The 22,381-nt window shown below is 39.4% G+C and overlaps 1 protein-coding gene across 5 annotated transcripts in view; it reads right to left on the reverse strand.

Annotated features, from left to right (window-relative positions):
* Window positions 1–22,381, reverse strand: part of MSH3 (mutS homolog 3) — a 597,715-nt gene that overhangs the window by 537,700 nt on the left and 37,634 nt on the right. For all 5 annotated transcript variants that reach the window (XR_003852288.1, XR_003852291.1, XM_029574170.1 and 2 more), the window contains exon 4: window positions 7,664–7,873. Coding sequence is in view for 3 of the 5 variants with exons in the window: in XM_029574170.1 (XP_029430030.1) it covers window positions 7,664–7,873 (210 nt within the window). In the remaining 2 variants the exon portion in view is untranslated. The remainder of the gene's footprint in view (window positions 1–7,663; window positions 7,874–22,381) is intronic.

The raw sequence follows: 22,381 nt of genomic DNA on the forward strand, positions 1-22,381 counted from the left end.
GCGGCAAGATATTCATTTTAATAATGGACAGTCTTCCCAACCAGGAGTGTGAGTGCTCCAACCATTTATCCAAATTATCCTGTATCTTGGCTATGAGCGGTTTGTAGTTCAATTCAAACAAAGATTCATTGCGAGGACCCAAACGGACTCCTAAATATTTAAGGGATGTATCCGCCCATTTAAAGGGGAAACGCCTTTGCAGCAGCAAAGCTTCCGAGGCCGGAAGTGTTAAATTTAATATTTCTGATTTGTCATAATTAATTTTCATACCTGACCTTGCCGTGAACTCACCCAACTCCTCCATGACCATAGGAAGAGAGCCATCCGGATCTGTAATGGTAAACATGACATCATCCGCAAACAAGGATATTTTGAACTGGGCATCCCCTTTCTGGATCCCTCGAATGGCCTCGTTGTTCCGAATACGTATCGCAAAGGGTTCCAAAAATAAGGCAAATAAAAGGGGGGATAGAGGGCACCCTTGTCTAGTTCCCCGCTGTATTGGGAACTGCGAACCGTAGCTCCCATTAACCTTCACCCTGGCAACCGGGTTGCTATATAATTGGCGTAACCAGGTAACAAAGCTAGTCCCAAAGCCCATCATCTGCAAGGTGCGAAACAAGAAATCCCAATGGACAAGGTCGAATGCCTTTTCGGCGTCTAATGCTAGGAGGATAGCGGAATGACCTTCCCTGTGAACCAGGTCAATAATATCCTCGATCCGGCGCACATTATCCGCAGCTAAACGACCCGGTACAAAGCCCACCTGATCATTATGAATGAGCCCTGGCAGTACCCCATTTAAACGAGCCGCCAAAACCCTAGCCAGAATCTTCAAATCTATGTTAATTAGGGAAATCGGCCGGTAGGACCCGCAAATGGTTGGGTCCCTTCCTGGCTTAGCGAGCACGGTGATACCTGCAGTGTTGGCGTCCACTGTAAAAGCCGAACCATGCAAAAGGGAATTAAATGCTTGCGCCATTGGCTCTGCCACTACATCAGCCATTTTGCGATAGTAGCTGCCAGTGAAGCCGTCCAGTCCTGGGGCCTTACCCGGCTTCAACCTTTTGATGGCCGCCAACACCTCTTGTGTACTAATAGGTTTGTCAAGGAATTCCTGTTGTGTGGAAGTAATGTGGGGCAAAGGGACAGCCCGCAAATAATCTTGTACATTCCCATCCCCTATAGAATCATCCCTGGTGTACAAGTGAGAGTAGAATTCAGTGAACGCTTGGCGTATGTCCTCGGAAGCAGTCACCGTATTCCCACCCACTGTAGATATCTTAGCGATAACTGTTTGTGCTCGCGCCGCTCTTAACTGCCTAGCTAGAAATTTACCAGCTTTATTTCCCCCTTCAAAGTATTGCTGTTTTAAAAGCATGAGGGAATGACTGATAGCAGAGTCCTCCATCTTCTGGAGTTGTGACCTCACGGCAAGGATTTTCTGATACAGCTTATTAGATTGTGACCGGCTGTGCTGTGCTGTCAAATCTGCTAGATCCGCTATAAGTTGCTTCCGGCGAGCATTGCGCTCCTTATTACAATGAGCAGACCGTGCTATACAATGCCCCCTAATCACAGCTTTGGAGCACTCCCACACCGTCAAGGGAGACATACCCTCAGTTTGATTGACCTGAAAAAAGTCTCTGAGGTGGGATAACGAGGAGGTGACAAAAGAGGGATCAGCTAGTAGGCTATCATTAAGCCTCCAGGATCGAAGGCCGCCCCCCGAATCACTTAACCGACAGACCATCCATACTGGGGCATGGTCAGACCATGTAATAGGATCAATGTCTATGTTATGCACCCGGGGTTGGATGGTAGTGGAGGTAAAAAAATAGTCAATACGGGTATAAGTAGAGTGCGGGCAAGAGTAAAATGTATAAGACCGGGAATGCTCATGCCGGGATCTCCAACTGTCCACCAATCCCCATTTGGCCATAACCTCTTGCCAGGCTTTTCGGATTTCTGCATGCGAGTGGGTACCCGAACTAGAATCCAAACCAGGATCCATGACGAAGTTAAAGTCCCCACCTATTATGATCTCTCCTTCTGCGTGTTGAAGCAGTAGGCTAGATAAATGTTTAATGAACGTTCTCTGGCGGTGATTGGGAAAATATACATTGAGAAGCGTGAGAACCCTATTATCTACTTTTATTTTATTAAGAATATACCTTCCATTGGGGTCCTGTATAACCGATATCTGTTCGTGGACAAATGAAGCAGCGAACAGAATCCCCACCCCCGCATACTTGAATTCCCGCGTACTGGCAGCCTAGATGGTAGTGGGGTATTGATGAAATTGCAATAAACGCTCATGATGTGATCGCACATGCGTTTCTTGTATAAAAACTATACCAGCTGCCTGCCTTTGCAGTTCCCTCTTCAAAAGCTGTCTTTTTTGTGGCGAGTTAAGACCCTTAACGTTAAAGGAGATCAATTTAGTATCCATGATTAATCCAGTACCTCAAGGTCTCCCCTGCCCCCAAACATACAGCCGTCAAGCCACACTGTATGGTTCTCTCTGAAACCACTCTGTCCCTGAATTGTCCCCCCAATCCACATGAAAACTGATTGGTAGTGGTCTGACCTGAGCCCTGCACATCCTTCGGCATCCCAGTGCCAGCCATAGGATACCTGCCTGCCAGGGGCCCGTGGGCCTCCGAGTAGAGGTAACCGCAGGTGTGTAACTCCTTCCGCACCCCCCCCCCCCCGGACTCATATAACCATATCACAATAGGCATAACATTCCAAAACTTAAAGCAAGAGGAACAATGGTAACCCTCCGAAAAGGAGAACAAACCCCATGCATACATTGAAACACCCAACATAGTAATACAAAGGAAGAGAAACCCCACACTTAACAGGGGCGCTGTTTGTTCATTGCCCTGAACAGGGCTGGCGGAGCCTCCGCAGCCTCCAGGTCATGAAAAGTCAGAGATCTCACAAAAAGGCAAACTCACGCATCCTCAGCCCTGCTCAGATTGTAATTGCTGAGAGTTGTCAACATGGCGTCTCAGCCGCTTTCCACCTTTCCCAGCTCTTTGCCAGCGAGGACCAGTGATTTTATCTGGAACGGACGTTCCCTCTTGTGGAAGCGAGAATGACACCGGTAGTTGGGCCTGCAAAAAGACTGCATGCGCCTCCTTTATAGAGGTCATTTTATACGAGACGCCCTGATGTTGAAATAAGAGGCCGAAAGGATAAGTCCATCTGTACCTTATATTCCTGTCCCGAAGCGCAGCAGTGACCTCACGAAGCTCATAACGTTTTTTAAGAGTAATAGGTGCCAAGTCCTGATACACTGCAATTTTATGGTTTTGCCACGTGATAGCTTTTTGTTGTCTGGCGGCCGCCAGAATTCTTTCCTTCAGGGGATAACTGGTGAGACAGAGCACTATGTCCCGGGGCTGCTGGTCCCTTCGAGGCCCCAGGGCTCGATGTGCCCTTTCAAAGCTGACAGTGGGTGGTAATTCCGCAAGGTCCCCCTGAGCATTCTCAGCATTAGAAAGAATAAAAAGGCAGATGTGTGACGCTGTGAGCTGTACGTCCAGGAATTCAGGTGTTTCTGGGACCCCCCTGATCCTCAAATTATTTCGACGGCCCCGATTGTCAAGATCTTCTAATTTATCTTGAATTGCCTTTAGTTCGGCGTCCGAAGTCTCACGCTGAGCCGCCAACCCGCTCAGCAACTGATCATGGGCCTCCAGACGCGTTTCAGCTTCCTCCACGCGGCAGCCGAGAGCCACCATGTCCTCCTTCAGATCCGCAACTGAGGCCATGATGTCTGCCTTGTATTTTTTCAGGTCCGCTCTCAGCTCCAGGAACCAGCAGCGCGCTTCATCTCGGTCTAAAGGGGTAACAGTAGCCCCCGCGCCAGTCTCCCGAGCAGCCTGCGAGTCCCCCGCCAGCTCCTCCATGTCGGACAGATCAGCGTCCCGGCTCATGGCGCCATCTTGGTCTGGGTCGGGAGGAAGCTTATCATAGGAAAATTTTCGGAGATCCGTTGGTTTTCGTTTGCTAGTCGTCCTAAATGGGATCGGGAACAGTGCCCTTCAGCCTCAGCAGGAATTAGGGCGTGCAATAGCGTTATCGGAACGGGTTTTGGATTGCTTTTAAGTCCGGGGAGAGCGGAGCCGAGCGATCCTGCGTCCTCTTACATCGGCTGCAAGCCACGCCCCCCTCAAAAATTCTAGCTTTTATGGTCAATTTCCATTTTTCCTAATGTGGTAAGGGATACTGAAAATTGACGTAAATTGTTTTTGGAGAGAAAACAAAAAAAAAAAAAAAAAAGTTGGATTTAAGTGCAACTTTTCAACCAAAATTTCCATATAAATGTGCTTAAGTTTCAAGGTAGCAGATATGTTTTCTATGATGTATCCCAGCTGGATAATGTTTTGGCAAATAGGGTGGCTACCCCCTAGTATTAGTACTATTCCATAAGTTGATGTAGAGTCCAATTAGAGGAATTTGGCTTTTTTGTTTGTTTCATTTCCTGTTTATTGATCTCTCTCCAATTGGGGATTGGATTGCAGCTCTCTGTTGCTTCGTTCTCTCTCTTTTCTGTCTTTCTTTTGGAATTGCTATAAGGAGAATGTCTGCTATTTGTTGTAACCAATGTTTTATTGGATTTATACTTAAAATTTAATAAATAAATAATAATTTAAAAAAAAAAAAAAGTTTCATGGCATTGTCAATGCAGAATTTAACCTGTTCCAACAACAGTGCGTCTAATGTAAACTAAACGGACAGCAGTTATTTACTTCAGTCCAATTCTGTGTGGACTGGATATTTGAAACAAATTTACAGGTGACTTTTGAAAGGAGTTACGCATGTAAATGTTAATATTCTACCACAGGAATTTTTAAAAAGCCATTTACCCACATGTAAGTGCACTTAATGCGAGTATAACATGTTAATTCATGAATTACATGAATTACATGAATTAAGTGCACTTACATGAATTACATGAATACACAGAATTGGACTGAAGTAAATAACTGTTGTCCGTTTAGTTTACATTAGACGCACAGTTGTTAAAATATCTTTACTTGATATTTTACAAGGGTAAAATGCATTTACACGTGGAAAACCCAGTTTTAAGCATGTAAATGCTTTTGAAAATCAGGTCCTTCAGGGTCTTGCCCGTATCCAGGATTTAAACCTGCCAAAGTTTCTTAGTTGAAGTACTGCATTTTTTTGGGGGGGAGGGGGGAGGAGGAGGAGGAGGAAGGTCTCCCTATCTTTCTTTTAGGTTTGGAATGGAATTGGTGGCCTATTAGGATTGCAGATTTTGTTGTGCTTTAAAATGTTATTATAGGATTATTAGGTTCATTGTATGATGTATGGGAGTTGGGTTCTTCTTTCTTGTCTGTAATGAGGAAAATGTTATTGTACACTGCTCTGATGTTGTAAGGGAAGAGCAGTTTGATCAAGTTTTAATAAACAAATATTCCACAAGATACAACACAATAGTTAATAACTTATCCAAATCTAATACCCAGAATAATTATGTTTTATCTGAGGATAAAACGAGATGGCATTGTTCTTAAAAAAATAAATAGACTTATTAGTCGCCACTTTCCCCTCTAATTCCAGTCAGGAAGTCAAGATGACTCCAAAAATAGGTATGAATTGGAATACATTTGAAACTACCTCAGCCTTAGAAATTGAGGCAACTATAAAAAATCTAAATCCAGCAAAACACCCACTTGACCCTATTCCAATTTCCACCCTTAAAACAATTGCCAGCACTATCGCCAAGCCAATTGCCACAATAATTGACCTCTCACTAACAGAAGACACTTGCCCTGACATTTTAAAAAGTGCTATCATTAAACCCATTCTTTAAAAACCCAAAACTTGATGTGTCACAACCAAACAATTTTAGACCTATATGAAACCTATCTTTTATAGCCAAATTAACTGAAAACATTGTCCAAAAGCAGTTAAAATATTATTGGATTCTAAATAATTATCTATTTCCCAATCAATTCGGATTTAGAAAAAATTTTAACACTGAATCATTATTAATTTCCATGACTGATACGGTTCTTTGAGGTTTTGACTCTGGCCAGAGTTATTTTTTAGTCCTTTTAGATGTGTTGGCGGCCTTTGACACAGTTGACACTATTCTACTCTCTCGACTAAAAGAAATTGGAATAAATGATATCGTTCTGAATTGGTTTACATCGTTTCTGAAGAACCGTTTTTTTGAAGTTAAGATAAAAAATTCATTGTCTAGTAAAATACCATCTGAAACAGGAGTACCACAAGGGTCTACACTTTCGGCTACACTCTTTAATATTTATCTTTTACTAGTCTGCCTCTTTCTCTCAGGTCTAGGTCTTAATTTTTACATCTATGCCGATGACATACAGTTTCTTGTACCTACTGATGTGTCAATAGAGCAGTCTTTTAAAATCACAGTAGTTTATTTAAATGCGATCAAACAATTACTAAAACACATGAAACTAGTTCTAAATAAAGATAAAACTGAGATACTATTGTTAGAACGAAAATGCTTGAGGAACGAAATCCCCTCTCTATCTTTAGATAATAATCCAAGATAAAGCCATCACTAGTTGCAAGGGATTTAGGATTTACACTTGATACCGAGCTAGGACTAAAAAAAACACATTGCATTGAAATTGAAAGATGGCTATTTTAAACTGCTTACTTTGAGAAGATTGAAACCTGTACTTGAACCCAAAGACTTTAGGACTGTTCTACAATCCTTGATATTTTCGAACATCGACTACTGTAATGCTCTATTGCTTAGTCTCCCTTATAGTACAATAAGACTGCTTCAAGTATTACAAAACGCTGCTGCAAGGGTCCTGTCCAGGGTTAGAAAACGCGATCACATTACCCGCATTTTAGTTTCTTTGCATTGGCTCCCCATAACCTCCCGCATACAGTACAAAACGGCCTGTATTCTGCATAACATAATCTATGGAAACAAGACTGAATGGCTCAACACAGCAATCTGGTTACATATTCCACAAAAAAACCTGAGGTCTGCCAACAAAGGTTTATTAACTATCCCCACAATAAAAACAGCAAGACTCAGTGAAGTTCGTGAGAGGGCAATCTCCATTGCAGGTCCAAAGTTTTGGAACACTTTGCCCCCAAAAATTACAGCTGCAAACAGACCTAAAGAAATTTAAATCCGACCTAAAAACGTGGCTTTTTACATGCACCTATGCAGAGATTGGTTAAACAAACAGTATGCTCTCTCTCTTAATTTTGCTAATTTATTATTTATTGTTTTTACTTTGTGCTTCCATAATTGTTAGTTTGATGAATATGTATTCTTTTATCATTCAATACTTTTAGTCTAATTTTAACAGCTATACTTGTTTTATTTTCCTACTTGATATTTTAGCTGTTATTATTCTTTTATATTATTATTATTGTATTTCCTTCTTTTTAAATGATTGTACACCGTTGTGAAGGTTTTAACTGATGTGATGGTATAAAAAAAAACAAATAAACCATAAACCATAACCATAAACATTTACCTGACAAAGTACAGACCCCTTTGCTGATCAGTGACAGATTTCCCATTTGTTAGTCACAAAGGGTTAACTGAACTCAATTTATTAAGCTGTTTCCCTGTGGTTGAGAACAGAAAATTTGGGGCATGATAAACATATGGTACCTCTGCATCTTCTCCAAAGAACCTGTATTTGTATCCACATTCCACACACAAAATGGCGTCTTTATGCTGTTCCTTGATGTCCATAACCTGAACTTCCAGTGGCGTGTAAATGCTTTTGGTTCTTCTATTGGGAGTTTTTGCATCTGTAGTACCTGTTGAGTTTTCCTGTCCTTCATTTGTTGACTTGCCAAGTCCAACAAGGCCTACGTCCTGTAAACAAAAGGGAAAACACAATCATCGCCATAACAAATATTCGCTCAGGTAAAATAGTGCTATTATTCATTAATCCATGTTCAGATAAAGACCCCACATTGTCTGTCTTGCCACCAAAGCCCAGAAATTCATGCAGTAAAACCTGCAACATACTGTAAGATAGAATAAATCTCTAAATCAGCATCGGCCCGAGAGCAGCCACCTTTCCCGGTACTGTGCTTCAGTGTTCTGAACGACTAAACAACCTCTAATTCTTTAGATAGCAACTCCATACCTGACAATCATTGGCTGAAAATATGGAAGGAATTATTTTGTTAACTTTTCTTTTGTAATGAATTTTAATGTCTGTTAAAGGTGCTGTATTGGCAGAAGCGGTGCCTTCCATTTCTCCTTGCCATGTATTTTTAGAGTTTCTATGGCACCCTTGTCCAAAGCTTCTTTACAGGGCCCACATCAACAAACCAGAAATTATATGAAAAAAAAAAAAAGGTATAAAGTAATTGAGAGGAAAACACGAGCAGTGTAAAAAAACTCTACCTTGCCTGTCAATGCTCCACCTTGAGAGAATAATTCACTCACTCTCCCCCTTCCCTCTCCCCCCACCCTCTCCTCCCAACCAAGTCACGTACATGCTCTTTACCCACTCCTCCTGCTGTCTCTCCCTTGCCTCTGCAAACTCCATTCCCGCCTTTCAGATACCCTTCCCAGCCCATATCATAAATCTTCAACTACCTCTCCCTACACCCATCATCAGCATTGTATAATCTGCTCTATCACCAAGGTATCCAGCCAAATGCTTAATTTTCCCTCCAAATCAAAGCTAACGCTTCAACTTAGAACAATCTGTCTTTCAGATACTACAAGAATGTTTCAATGTATAAAGATTACTATGTATAAAGTAATGTCTCTATGTTCCAATATAAAAATGTTTCTATGTATAAGTTAATGTTACAATGTAGAAATAGTACGACCCCTCCGTCATACTATTACCCTGTTATAATGTGAACTGATGTGATGTACCCCAACGAATGTCGGTATATAAAAGCAAGCAAATAAATAAATAAATAAATAAATAAATTCAACTCCATGCTCTGCTGATACTGCCAACTAAGGAGCCAAAAAGTGACAGCTCTCAGGAGGATTTCAGTAGCATGAGGATATCTGGGCACCAGAACAAGCTTATTTACTCATTTCACATCACTATTCTCTTAATCCTGTAATATTCACTTCATTTTCTGTTTTCAGCACATGAAACAATTTCTCAGCAGACTGTGTTAATGAAGTCATAGGTCCTCCATCTCATATTACTAGGCTGACTGATAGTCACAGAGAACAGGAAACAAGGAAAAAGAACGTTCAGTGAGGATCTTAACAGGGTGAAGACCACCACCATTTGCCCACTTGTGCCCAATAAACTAGAACATGAAATTCCACAAAGATTGTTGTGATCCTGATGTAATAGGGTGCGGTAGGCTGTACGCATATGCAAGCAAGCGATTGTGCGCACAACATTACTTCCAGTTTAACAATGAGTTTTGCACACAAAAAATGTGCGCACAACCACACACTAACATATGTGCATAAATTAGCACCCTTCCATGCAAATCGCATGTTAATAATAGTATCAGCAACTGCCCCCCCCCCCCATACAGAGAGGCGCACAGGCTTAACTCGTGTTTTCTTAACACTCAAAATTCAACTCCTGTTCAGAAATGGAGTAAAGTTCCTGAGGCCAATGCTAGTCCAAAGCAGGGCTTCCCAAACCTGTCCTGGCAACCTCACAACCAGTCGGGTTTTCAGAATATCCACAATGAATATGCATCAGATAAATCTGCATACCCCAAGTCTCCATGATATGCACATTTATCTCATGCATTCTGTTTAGAAAACCCAATTTGTGCAAAAATCAGGTATATTCATTGTGGATATCCCAACTGGTTGTGGAGACCCCAGAACAGCGCTGGAAGCCCTAGTCTATGGGACTGGGCCTGGAGTTCAAGGTGCAGGGGGGGGGGGGTCCTATGCTTGGGATTTATAAGCAGAAAACCCGATTTGTGCACAAATCAGATTTTCTGTACATAAATTGTTTTTATATGCAGAAAACATGATTTATGCCCATAAATATTGATTTTGTATGCACTAAGCCTTTATACACACATTGAGTCAATGCACTTTTTTTTTAAAACTCCAAATACAATAGCATACTATTTAATTAATTTGTAGTCCTTTTTAGAGTTTTATATAGATAGATTACATTTTAAGACACTTCTTTATTGATTTTATAACAAGCAATAAAACCGAATAAAACAAGAAGTCTGCATTTTTTATTTATTTATTTTTATAAAGTATAATGCTCCAACACCCAGATCACAAGTCAAACAGTCCTCAGTTGATTATATAAAACTGGCATCTTCTCGTCAATTTTGAAACATTAAGCCAAATGGTTCCAAATTTTATACATGCAGCCCCTATGCAGATACATACTTTCTCTTTTGAAATCATGAGGAAAGGTCTGCTATCCAGTTTTCCTTAGGCAATGCCCGTTGATCTTTCCAGTGCAGTGCTATCATTCTTCGTACTAAAGCCAGAATCACCAAACCAGTATGAGAAATATCCACACTTTCAGCATCTTCCAGAAAAAGAGTTAAAAGGCTAACAGGAATTATTATATTGCAATATCATGCCAATATCCATATGTAGCCCCACGCTGCCACACCATATGGAAGAAAAACGATCACTGTAGCTCCACACCTAGTACAAGTCGAAGACTCCTTCCACCCAATTCTGAAAAGTCTTTTGGGAGTATAATAAAGTCTACGAATAAAGATAAAGTGACTAAGTCTCAAATTATTATTTATATACAAGTTTTAAAGATATCAATACATCGTTCCCAAGATTCACTAAAAAAGGTAACCTTATCACTAGCCAACTTCACTAAATGCTGTTCATCATTGCTCAGGATAATTATAGAAGGCAGAGGTGAATTTAGAGCTACATTTCAACATGATCTTCTCAACAGATGGAAAATTACTTGTCCCTCTGCATAAGAATCCCACAGCATGATGTAATTCTAGATATCTGAAAAAGTACACATTTAACATGTCTAATTCAGTTGCTCAAATGTTTTAAGAGAATCCTCATTAAATAATTGCTCTGGAGTATTAATTCATTTCTGTTTCCAAATAATATAGCCACCTACAGAGAGAAAATCTGGACTTTTTTTTACTCCAAAGCAAAATAAAGAACATTAAATTGGACCACCACTTTCTTTAAGATTTCAGGGACTTTCCCAGAAGCAAGAGATAAGTTGACTAGGTTCTTGAGGCCTATCAAGACCGTATTAGCTTATATTCCGATTAAAAACAATGGGCAAGGACCATGCCTTTTTCACAATGGGGCAGAATTTCAAAGGCTACTCATATAACATACACACATAACCCGAGAAAATCTGCCCCTGCGCGCGCCTAGCCTAATTTGCATAGGCTCGGCGGCACGCGCAAGCCCCGGAACGCGCGCTCCGACACAGCAGCCTGTGCCGGGGCATGGGGCGCCGGCAACCAGCTGGCGCACGCAAGTTAGGCAGGCGTAACTTTTTCAACAAAGGTGGGGGGGATTTAGTTAGGGGAAGGTGGGGGTGGCTGAAGAAAAAGTTCCCTCCAAGGCCGCTTCGATTTCGGAGCGGCCTTGGAGGGAACGGGGAAAGCCATTGGGGCTCTCCTCGGGCTCGGTGCGCGCAAGGTGCACATGTGCACCCGCATGCGCGCGCCGACCCTGGATTTTATAACATGCGCGCAGCAGCGCACGCATGTTATAAAATCGGGCATAGATTTGTTTGCACCGGGTTGCGCAAACAAATCTACGCCCGCGCATAAGTTTTAAAATCTGGTCCAGTATTTATTTGTAAGTTTTATGAATCGCCTTCCAAAACTTAAATGTCTTTACAAAGCAATGTACAGCAAAAGTAGAATTAAATTAATGCAATAAAATAAAACCAAAAATCTACTTCACCACCTCTGAGGTAAAAGTGAATGACAGCAGACTATCAGTTTATAGTACTTCAGGACTATGGTTCTTTGCACCATGGGGAGTAGTAAAGACTATTTCCTTCAATACTACTGCTCAGTTTTCTTTTGGATACATTATACCAGTGTCTTCTTTCAACAGAACTGATTTGCCCCTAAGAAAAGGCGCAGGTCACCTACTCGATTTTCAGATGGACTGTGATACTTTCATCGTATTTTGAGGACTGTTTTTCCTGGTTTAGGTGTTTTTGAACTTGAAAGTGTTTTAAAAAATCTTTCTGCCACTGTGGAAGTCACTATGAATGAGACAATTAAGATTATGGGACTAATGCAACAAGAAATTAAATCTCTTAAGGAAGTAGTTTTAGATAATCGAATGGCTTTAGAGATGTTACTTACTGATAAGGGTGGTGTTTGCCAATTTCTCAATTCTTCTTGTTGTTCTTATATTAATAATGATGGTAGTATTAGACATCACATGCAAGCTATAGATAATCTGCTGACCCACCTTTCTCATTATACTGATACAGACAACCCCTCCTGGGATGTTTTTGGCTTGGGCAGAATGCTAGGACTTTGGGGCAAAAGAATATTGATGATTATTATAACCATTATAGTGTTTTTTTATTTTATGTGTATCTGTTCAATGCATTGTTATGTTATGCAAGAAAAACATTCCTAAAATACTGGTCTCTACAACACTTGCAGCACCACAGAACGAATCTCCGGATAAAGAGTTTAGCAGATTATGCACTATGAGTGAGAGTATAACTAATTTTTAAGACAAGCAGCATTGCCCCTGGACAAAAAAAGGAGGGACTGTGATAATAAAATATATTGGAGCCATCTGTTCAGTAGAAATGCACCAAAAGGAGTCCAGGGGGCACTGCTGGCTTGTAAATTAAGGCATTCTGTTGAGCTGTCCCTCTCTAGATAAGTAGAAGAAATGATGTATCTTTTCAAGTCACAGGCTCCCAGGAAGGGAGTTATAAAATGTAGATCTCTTCAAGGTTAGTTAGTTTCTCAGGGCTCTGGGAAATGTTAGAAGTAGCAAATGTTTAGGCAAATGTTTCTCTGTAACCTCGTGACCCTAAATCAAAGGAGTGTTTTAATTATTGGGGAGAATAGTATTTAAGAATGGCTGTTTCAATCACAAACTAAGTCAGGCTCTTAGGCCTATGAGAGCTGACTTCCTTATGCGCATAAGAGATAAGAGATAAGAAATAAGAGATAAAGACTATTATTCATAAGACATACATTGTCTATGTTGTCCTCTGTGTCCTTGGTAAACTTTTTTATTGCACCATCAATTGATTAAAAACAATATTGGACTAGGGAAACTTTAGCTTAAAATTCTTAAAAGCTCTAGGTTGAGCTCAGAAGTCATCAGCCAGGACATTAATTTACTGCAAAAATGCATTAAGCAAGTTTCTTCCCTGATCAATAAGGGGAGATTATTCCATACATCACGAACTGAAGTAGAGAATGAACTTTTATGCAACTTTACATGCCAAATGGTTCTCAGATAGGAGTTGAAGTAGAAAGCTATGCTGAAAGCGTGCTTCTCTGAGTGAGGACTTCCAGCGGTCTAGAGGACATATGATGGGGACAATCTCATGTAAGATCTTAAAAGTGAGAGTAAGTACTTTAAACTAACATCGTAATCTTACCAGGAGCCAGTGTAGGTTTTCCAATAAAGGAGCTGCAGATTCACACTAGCACGGCCCTTAACAATTCTAGCTGCCATGTTTTGTACAACTTGAAGTTTTCTAATTGAAGTAACTGGAATCCCCAGTATGTAGCATTAAAGTAATCCAGAACTGAGATCACAAGGGCATAAATGACAAATTTTAAAGCCTCAAAGGTTAAACATGATTTTAATTGTCTCTCGAGGCGTAACTGCCTATAGGCTGTATGGAGGACTGAGTTGATGCGATTTCCCATAGACCAACTAGCATCTAGTCTGATTCCTAAAGTTTTTACCTCATCAGAAGATTGCACAATGTGGCTACCCATAGAGAACTGAAATTTCTCTAGTTTATTTCCTATTAATATAATTTCTGTTTTTGTCAAATTTAAAACCAAAAGATTCTCTCCTAAGCAGGATCTGATGGCGGACATACAACTTTCTAAATGTGGCAAAAGCTATATTGAGATCTTAGAGGATGCCAATTTGAACATCATCTGCCTAAATAAAAGGTGAAAATCCAAAAGAACAGATGATGTCCCCAATGTGGACAGAAAAATATTAAACAGTGAAGAGAGGGAGGATCCCTGAGAAAACTCACAGATTGATGTACCTGTTCGCGAATAATGCCCTTGAAAGAATAAGCTTAATGACCTATTTTGCAGGAAGCTTGAAATCCAATTTAGAACCATCCTTGCTAATCGTAAAGAATGACAACGGAAAATTTGGATTTTGTGGTCAACTAAATCAAATGCATTTGAAAGGTCAAGGAGAATTAAAGCAGAATAGCCCTTATCAAGACTAGGTAGGACAGAGTCCATAACATCAAGATAGTCTCTGTGCTGCATCCCTTCCTAAATCCTGCCTGAGCAGGATCTAATTTACTATTGTCTTCCATAAACTCAGTAAGTTGGGTAGTAACAACTTTCTCTAATATCGTGGAGGTAAATGGAAGATTATAAATGGGTTAGTAATTTAGACATTTTCTGGGGTCTCATCTTCATTTTTTAAAATAGGTGTGATCATTGGTTTCTTTAAGATTTCAGGGACTTTCCCAGAAGCAAGAGAAAAGTGGACCAGGTTCTTGAGGCCTATCAAGACCGTATTAGGTTACATTCCAATTAAAAATGATGGGCAAGGATCCAAAGATGTATTTGTCTATTTGTTTGCCTTTTTCATGATAGATTATATATCCATAAGAGATGTTGTGTCAAAATCTGAAAGAGTATTTAATGTATCAGCAATTGACAATGATGAGTTTGCTACAGCTCTCTCCATATCTGGTAATATTTATCATCAATAAACTCATTTCTTTTAACATGTGTAATATTTTATAAAAGAGGATTTCTTAAATTGGAGATCTTCTCTTCAAAGAAAGTAAGAAGAGAATCAGAGTCAGGTAAGTCATAAATTAGCTTCTGAAGTTAGTTAATTCACTGTTAGGGGATGACAAATTTAAAAATAATTTTGAGATCATGGTAAGTTTCAATAATGATATTCGAATAGAAATTCTTTTTGGCTAATGCAATCTTTTTGAAGTACTCACCCAAAGTGAATTTCCACAAATTTTTTTTTATCATTGGCTGAGTTAGTTTTCCTTCAACGTCGTTTAAGGAGACATAAACCTCTTTTTAATTCTAATAATCAGGCTGATTATCAAGGGGCCGAGCTCTAATTCCTATTTAATTCCATCCTGAGGCCCTAAGGCAGCCAATTTCATATGTTCCCCCAGTACTGAAATCCGTTTTCTAAACCAGTTTTCAGGTGTGTCTAGTTATCCTGAACTAAATTGGTACAATGTCTATGGAGCTGAATGAGTCTACTTTTTTAAATCGAGGTTTTCTTCTTTTGTTGTATGTAGTTACCATAATTAAAACTGAAAATTAACTAGGAAATGATCTAACCTTGGTAATTTTTCTGATCCATCAAACATCAACTTATTTTCATTCCTAGCCTTTTCAGAACCAAATAGTAAATCCATGATGTGTCCTTTATCAGGAGTAGCACTAAAACAATTTGATAGAGTCCACTAGCGACTAAAGAAGAGAGAAAGCTTGTAACTTGAGAGGAAACCATACTACCTGCGTGTAGATTAAAGTCCCCCATAACCAATAAAAAAAAGGGTATTTCAATGATTGGCCTAGTATGGATTCTTTGACCAAATCAGTTAAAACTTGAGAAGCACCAGGTGGAAAGTACCATAAAAAGATAGTGATAGGTTCTTTAAAATCTATCAAAACCAAAAGGCTCTCATATCCAGCCACTTGGTCAGTAAAAATTCTTTTCATGGGGAGAGAGTTGCAAAAAATAATATTATTTTCCAAATTCTCTCCTTAGGTAATTTTCAGTTGGTGTTTAGGAGGATATTTGAATTGTATTGTAGATCCTGTTTTGGACAGTTAGCCTAATGGTTCAATGACACATATTATCAACACCAAGGGTATTAATTTTCTTTGCTCTAACCTGAGCCTTCCACATGCCTGGAGAATTTTGAACCCCTCTGTGAAAGATTTTACTCACCATGCAAGGGCACATGATACGTTAACATGCATTGATCATTTATTAATACGTGAAAGTGTGTTTCCCAAATTGAATACTGTTAATAGTGAGACTGGATATTTTGGATCACTGCCTTGTATCTTGCTTGTTTGATCTGAGATGTTGAGTTTATTTATTTATTTAACAGTTTTTATATACCGATGGTCGTTGGGAACATCTCATCGGTTCACAAGAAACAAAAAGCAGCAACAGGCTTTACAATGAACAAGGAACTCATAAATATAATTGAAAGAATGGGGGGTGGGGCATAAAAGCTAGAAGAGGAGGGGGCACATGGGCGTAAACTGGGGGGAAGGATTACAGTGCAGAGGATCAAGTAACTGGGTGCTACAGGAACATACATTTAAGAATCAAATTTTTACAAGTATGAGTTATTTACATTTTAGGTTACAAATGACATATAAAACTTCTATCATTTACAAAAGAGATTATTTTTGCGGTGTCTATACAGGACCAAAAGGTCATGGGAGGCAAGTGTAAGAGGAAGGAGAAAGTGAAAGGGGTGAAGAAATGGTATTCAGGTGTAAGGGGGTGAAATATGATAATCACGTGGAAAGAGGAATCAAATAAGGAGGGCAGGGTACAGGGGGTGGGGCTGGGTAATTGGAGGGTGAGGAGCGGTGAAAACATTGTCTATAGATAAATGTGGTGAAAGTGTACAGGCAGGTGTAAGCCTGCTTAAAGAGCCATGTCTTGAGGCTCTGCTTGAATTTTTTTGGGCATGATTCTTGGCGGAGGGAAGATGGTAGATTGTTCCATAGAGCAGGACCAGCTATGGAAAATGCCCGGTCTTTGGTGGAACATAGCTTAGTGAGTTTGGGTGAAGGCGTGTGTATAGTTGCTAGGTATTGTTTTCTAGTGGGTCTGTCAGAGTGCATGTTTTGTTTGTGAAGAGATTTGTGGATGAGAGTGAGGGATTTGTATATGATTCTTGATGCAACGGGTAGCCAGTGCAAATGTTTGAGGACGCGGGTAATGTGGTCGTTTTTATGGGTATTGGTGAGGATACGAGCGGCAGCATTCTGGAACAATTGAAGGGGTTGGATAGTACTTTTGGGTAAGCCCAAGAGCATAGCATTGCAGTAATCAACTTTCAATAGGATGATGGCTTGGAGTTTTGTGCAAAAGTCATTAAGGTGTAATTGGGGTTTAAGTTTTTTTTTAAGGTGTGCAATTTGAAGAAACAGTCTTTTAGTATGGCATTGATGAATTTTTTGAGGTTAAAATGATTATCAAGGGTTTCTAAAAGAGATAGTGAAAGATGCCTCCTAGACTTCTCCAGGATAAGGATGCTAAGCAATTTTTGATTGACTGAGGGAAATATTTTGAAAATCACCAATGACCTGCATAAAGATAATCCTATACTATATTGGGAGACAGTAAAAGGTGGTCTTGCAGAGAGAGATATATTCAAATATTGCATGTACTGAATGATTTACTACACAAGAGAACTGGTATGACATTACAGTCATTAAACACACATTTTATTTATATGATAAAGCTAAGAAGATGTTGGCTAATTTAGTGAGAACACAATCAGGATCTAAGTTTATTCCATTTTTTAAAAATAAGGTGGGTAGAAATTTTACTTCTGCCCCAGATAAAATGTTCAGTATTTTGTCATTTTTATAAGGGCTTATACACAGCTGAAATAGGGAATGTGGTAAATAGGAAACAATTTATGAATAATTTAGGTCATCAAGTTCTCTCTCAAGATGATCTGCAAAGACTGAAAGCCCCTAACTCTAGGAAGAAATTTCTGTGGTAATTAAAAAACTACCACATTTTGAAGGCTCCAGGCACAGATGGACTAGATGCAAATTTTTACAAGTTGTGAATATATTGGAGAAGCTTTGATATGTCTGTCTGAACAGATGGTTAAGCTGAGTCTTATGCCAGATTCTTTGAAGAAAGCTAATATTCCAGTTTTTCCTATGCAAGGCAGAGATACAACTGAGCCAGGCTCTTATAAGCCAATATTTTTGTTGAACTAAGATATAAAAATTCATGCAAAAGTATTAACAAGTAGGTTAAAATATATTAAAACCCTAATTAATATCCTAGGAGCAGGTAGGTTTTGTATATAATAGAAGACGAGGTATGAATCTTCATAAATTGCTTGCAGCATTGGAGGTTCTCTCATGATGATTTGATTTCAGATCCCTCAATAGTTGGATCTGATGCAGAAAAAGACTGACAGCTTTCTTGATCTTTTCTAAAATATGTTTTACATCAATAAGGCTTTCATGGTCAGATTGTTTACTATATTGCTGTCCTGTACTCAGATCCAACTGCTCAAATTTGTGCAAATGATTTCCTCTGATAAACATTCCTATATAAGGATGCCTACTCTCTTCAATCTTATTTATACTGATATTTTTAATTTATTTAAGAATTTTTCTATACCGATATTAGTGGCGACATCATATCGGTTTATAGCGCAACTACAGAATGGAAATTACAATAAACAGGTAAAAAGGGGGGGGGATTACATAGGAACCGAGAAATAGCAATATTATATTATATGATATTAGCAATATTGTATTAAATAGTAATATTATATTATATGATATTATATGACATATGATATTATATTAGAACCTTTATTATTAAAGTTGGGAAAGGAAGACAGAATACTGGTATACACATTTTTAGAAGTCGTCTGCTTCAGCGATAAAATGTGCCATTTATCATTGATGATGATGTGCTGGATTCAAATATGACAATTAAACCAGCTGATTGGCTACCGTTTTCATGATAATTAAGTTTTTAAATTTTACGTCTATGTCTATTGCGTAGAGAGAAAGTTTTAATAATACATTTTAAATTTCGGTTTTTAGTGTATTTATGGTTGCATAATACTTCACCTGTCCTGTTTATGTAACACTTTAAAAATTAAGAAGTAAATTTTAAGACCTATGCATTTGCCAGCGCGAGCACATGAACATGGTAATTTTATCAAATAAACCAGGAGAATGTGCAGGATAAATTCAATGTCCACACATAATTTCTAGTGAAGGTATATATTTTTAAAACGGCAACTCCACAGTGTTATAACAGGATATAATTCAAAGCGGACCCGTGTTTCGCCGCGAGGCTGCGTCAGGAGGGACAATCAGTACTTTGTTTCTTCTACAAGGTAAAACATAGATAACGTTACAAAACAGCAAATCAAAAGGTGGACAACAAAGAAAATAGTGCCGGCATATCTAAGGATGTAGCATACTGTAAGACAACTCAAAACTATGGCATACCTAAAAATACAACACTAACATGAGGGCTGGTGCCTATATTACTTCGGCAATACTTGACAAAAAATTTATAGTAACGAAATTTCTAGCACAAAAGTTCCAACGATCAGTTCAGACATCGGACATGGGGAGATACATATTGTAAAGGAGTAAAATTATACCTGTAAACGGTTTCACAAATGGCGTCGCTGGGAGTGCGACGTTTTCATGAAATCGGTAGCTATTTAACTTTAGACATTTTGGCGCGAAAAATTCAGCAGCCAAGTGGATGCTGTGTAACAGCATGAAGGAACACTAAGGCAACAAAATGTAAGCAAAATGAAAGTTTTTACCCCTTTGTAGAGTTTATCGTTGTCGAATTTAAATCAATTTAAAATATGCTTCCCCACTTTTTACATGGCGTCTCGATTGAGTTTACTTCCTTGCAGAGTCTACTTTTAGGTCCTCCTTTACAATACGTTGCTATCTTTACAAACTGTTTTAAATATGTCTACCTTGTTTAAAATTAGGTTAGTAATTTTGTTTAAAATTTTACTTATTTATCCTTTGGTCCAGGTCCTTTTACTCTTTCGTTTTCATTTCACTGCTCTACTTTCCTATCTCCCCACGTCCGATGTCTGAACTGATCGTTGGAACTTTTAGGTATGCCAAAGTTTTGAGTTGACTTACAGTATTCTACATCCTTAGATATGCCGGCACCATTTTCTTTGTTGTCCACCTTTTGATTTGCTGTTTTGTAACGTTATACATGTTTTACCTTGTAGAAGAAACAAAGTACTGTTTGTCCCTCCCGACGCAGCCTCGCAGCGAAACCGGGGGACCCACTTTGAATTATATCCTGTTATAACACTGTGGAGTTGCCGTTTTAAAAGAATACATTCCTTCACTAAAAATTATGTGTGGACACTGAATTTATCCTGTACATTCTCCTGGTTTATTTGATTGTTTGCGTGCAGCAGTGCTCCTCTCTTGTTTCATGGTAATTTTATAACATACACGCGTATACATACGCATTATAAAACCTGTTATACATGCATACATGTGTGCATGAATTTATATTGATGCACGCATGACCATGCAAAAGGCAACTCAAGCGTGTAATTGGGGGAATTGTAATAGATACATATATTTTTATTTATTTATTTATTTTATTTTTTTAATATTCCACTTTTCACACTTTTTTCAGCGCTTCAAAGTGGATTACATTCAGGTACTGTAGGTATTTCCCTATCCCCAGAGGGCTTACATTCTAAGTTTGTACCTGAGGCAATGGAGGGTAAAGTGACTTGCCCAAGGTCACAAGGAGCGACAGCAGGACTCAAACCCTGGGCTCCTGGTTCTTAGCCCACTGCTGTAACCACTAGGCTACTCCTCCTTAAAATGCTATATGGCGTTTTCACATGTGTTAAGGGCTTATCGCATAGGCAACACAATTATCTGTTTCCCTGTGTTCATTCCCAGTTCGCCCAGTAAAGGAGAGGACTTCCTGAAACCCTAGCTAACTTGCCTCCCTTTTACCCTATTAGCCCCAACCCTTAAAATCCCGCTGAGTAGCCTAGTTTTTTTGTTACATGACTTACACACCATCCATAGCAAAAGTAAAGTTATGCAATAGGGGACCACAGGGCTGATGCGCACAAATATTTACACGCTGACTTCATTTTACAGACTCAGCCTGCTCATGACCCACTCCTTTTTGGATATTTGTGGTTTATGTGCATAGTGGGAGATACACGTATATACCCATGTGGATTTTAAAATCCGTGTGGCACACACTGGGCTAAGTCGCATGTGTAGGGGTTTTAAAAGCTACCAGTAAATCAGCAAAAGGATTATAGGAATAAAATTTACTATGAAACAAAAGGCCAAAAGCTATTATGTATATAAATGTACATAGTTTAGTCCTTATTCAGTGGCTACCACGGCTCTTCTTGGTTTGTCTCTTACATTCATTAAATGGAACATCTTGTCACTGTCCAGCAATAGCCTGCAAACATTGATTGGTTCCATTTGCCTGATAACATTTTTTCCATTGCTGCAATATCCTGGCGAAAAAATCGCTCACCCTGCTCATCGCTCACTGCTCCGCAGTTTGGTGGAAAAAAAAGCTAGATGAGAGTGCAAAACATGCATCTTCAGTAACATTTATTTATTTATTTGATTTATATTCCACCTTTTAGACACTTCAAAGCAGATCTCATTCAGCTACTGTAGGTATTTCCCTGTCCCCAGACGGCTCACACTCTACTGTATTTTTCGCTCCATAAGACGGACTTTTTTTCCCCCAAAAGGGGGGAGGGGGGAAATGTCTATGCATCTTATGGAGCGAATGTTAAAAAAAAAAAAAAAAGTCCCACCAGGGACTTTTGGCAAATCTTAGGGGGGTCAGGAGGGTGGGGGGTTGTAGTTAATTTAATTTAAAGGGTTGGGATGGGGAATGGGGACCAAAAAAAAACAACATTTTATGCCCTCCCCTAATTTGCTCTATAAGACGCACAGACGCTCGGGAACAGAGCCGGTTTAGCACACACTTTTTTTTTTTTACCTTTCCCGCTTTGAATCCTAGGTGCGTCTTATGGTCAGGCGCTTCTTATGGAGGCGAAAAATATGGTAAGTTTGTACCTAAGGCAATGGAGGGTGAATTAACTTTCCCAAGGTCACAAGGAGTGGCAGCAGGATTTGAACCCTGGCTTGTATGTTCAAACCAAGGCTTTTGTATGCCTTAAGGAGGTTTTGCACCAACTCCTTGTAGTTGTCTGCCTTACTGTTTCTGAGAAAATGTGTTGCCACTAATTGGAAGGATTTCCTAATGCATCATCTCGAAGTTGATTATGAATCTGAAGGACAATAAAGACACCCTGCTTTATCTTAGCATCACTTAACTTTGGAAACGCTGTATGGGACCTGGATGGACTTTTCTCTAAAATGAACAGCCAATGTATTTAATTACTTAGGAATTAAAATACATTAGATACCCGAGGCTATG

Source organism: Rhinatrema bivittatum, chromosome 1 (assembly GCF_901001135.1).
Source record: "Rhinatrema bivittatum chromosome 1, aRhiBiv1.1, whole genome shotgun sequence".
Lineage (NCBI taxonomy): Eukaryota > Metazoa > Chordata > Amphibia > Gymnophiona > Rhinatrematidae > Rhinatrema > Rhinatrema bivittatum.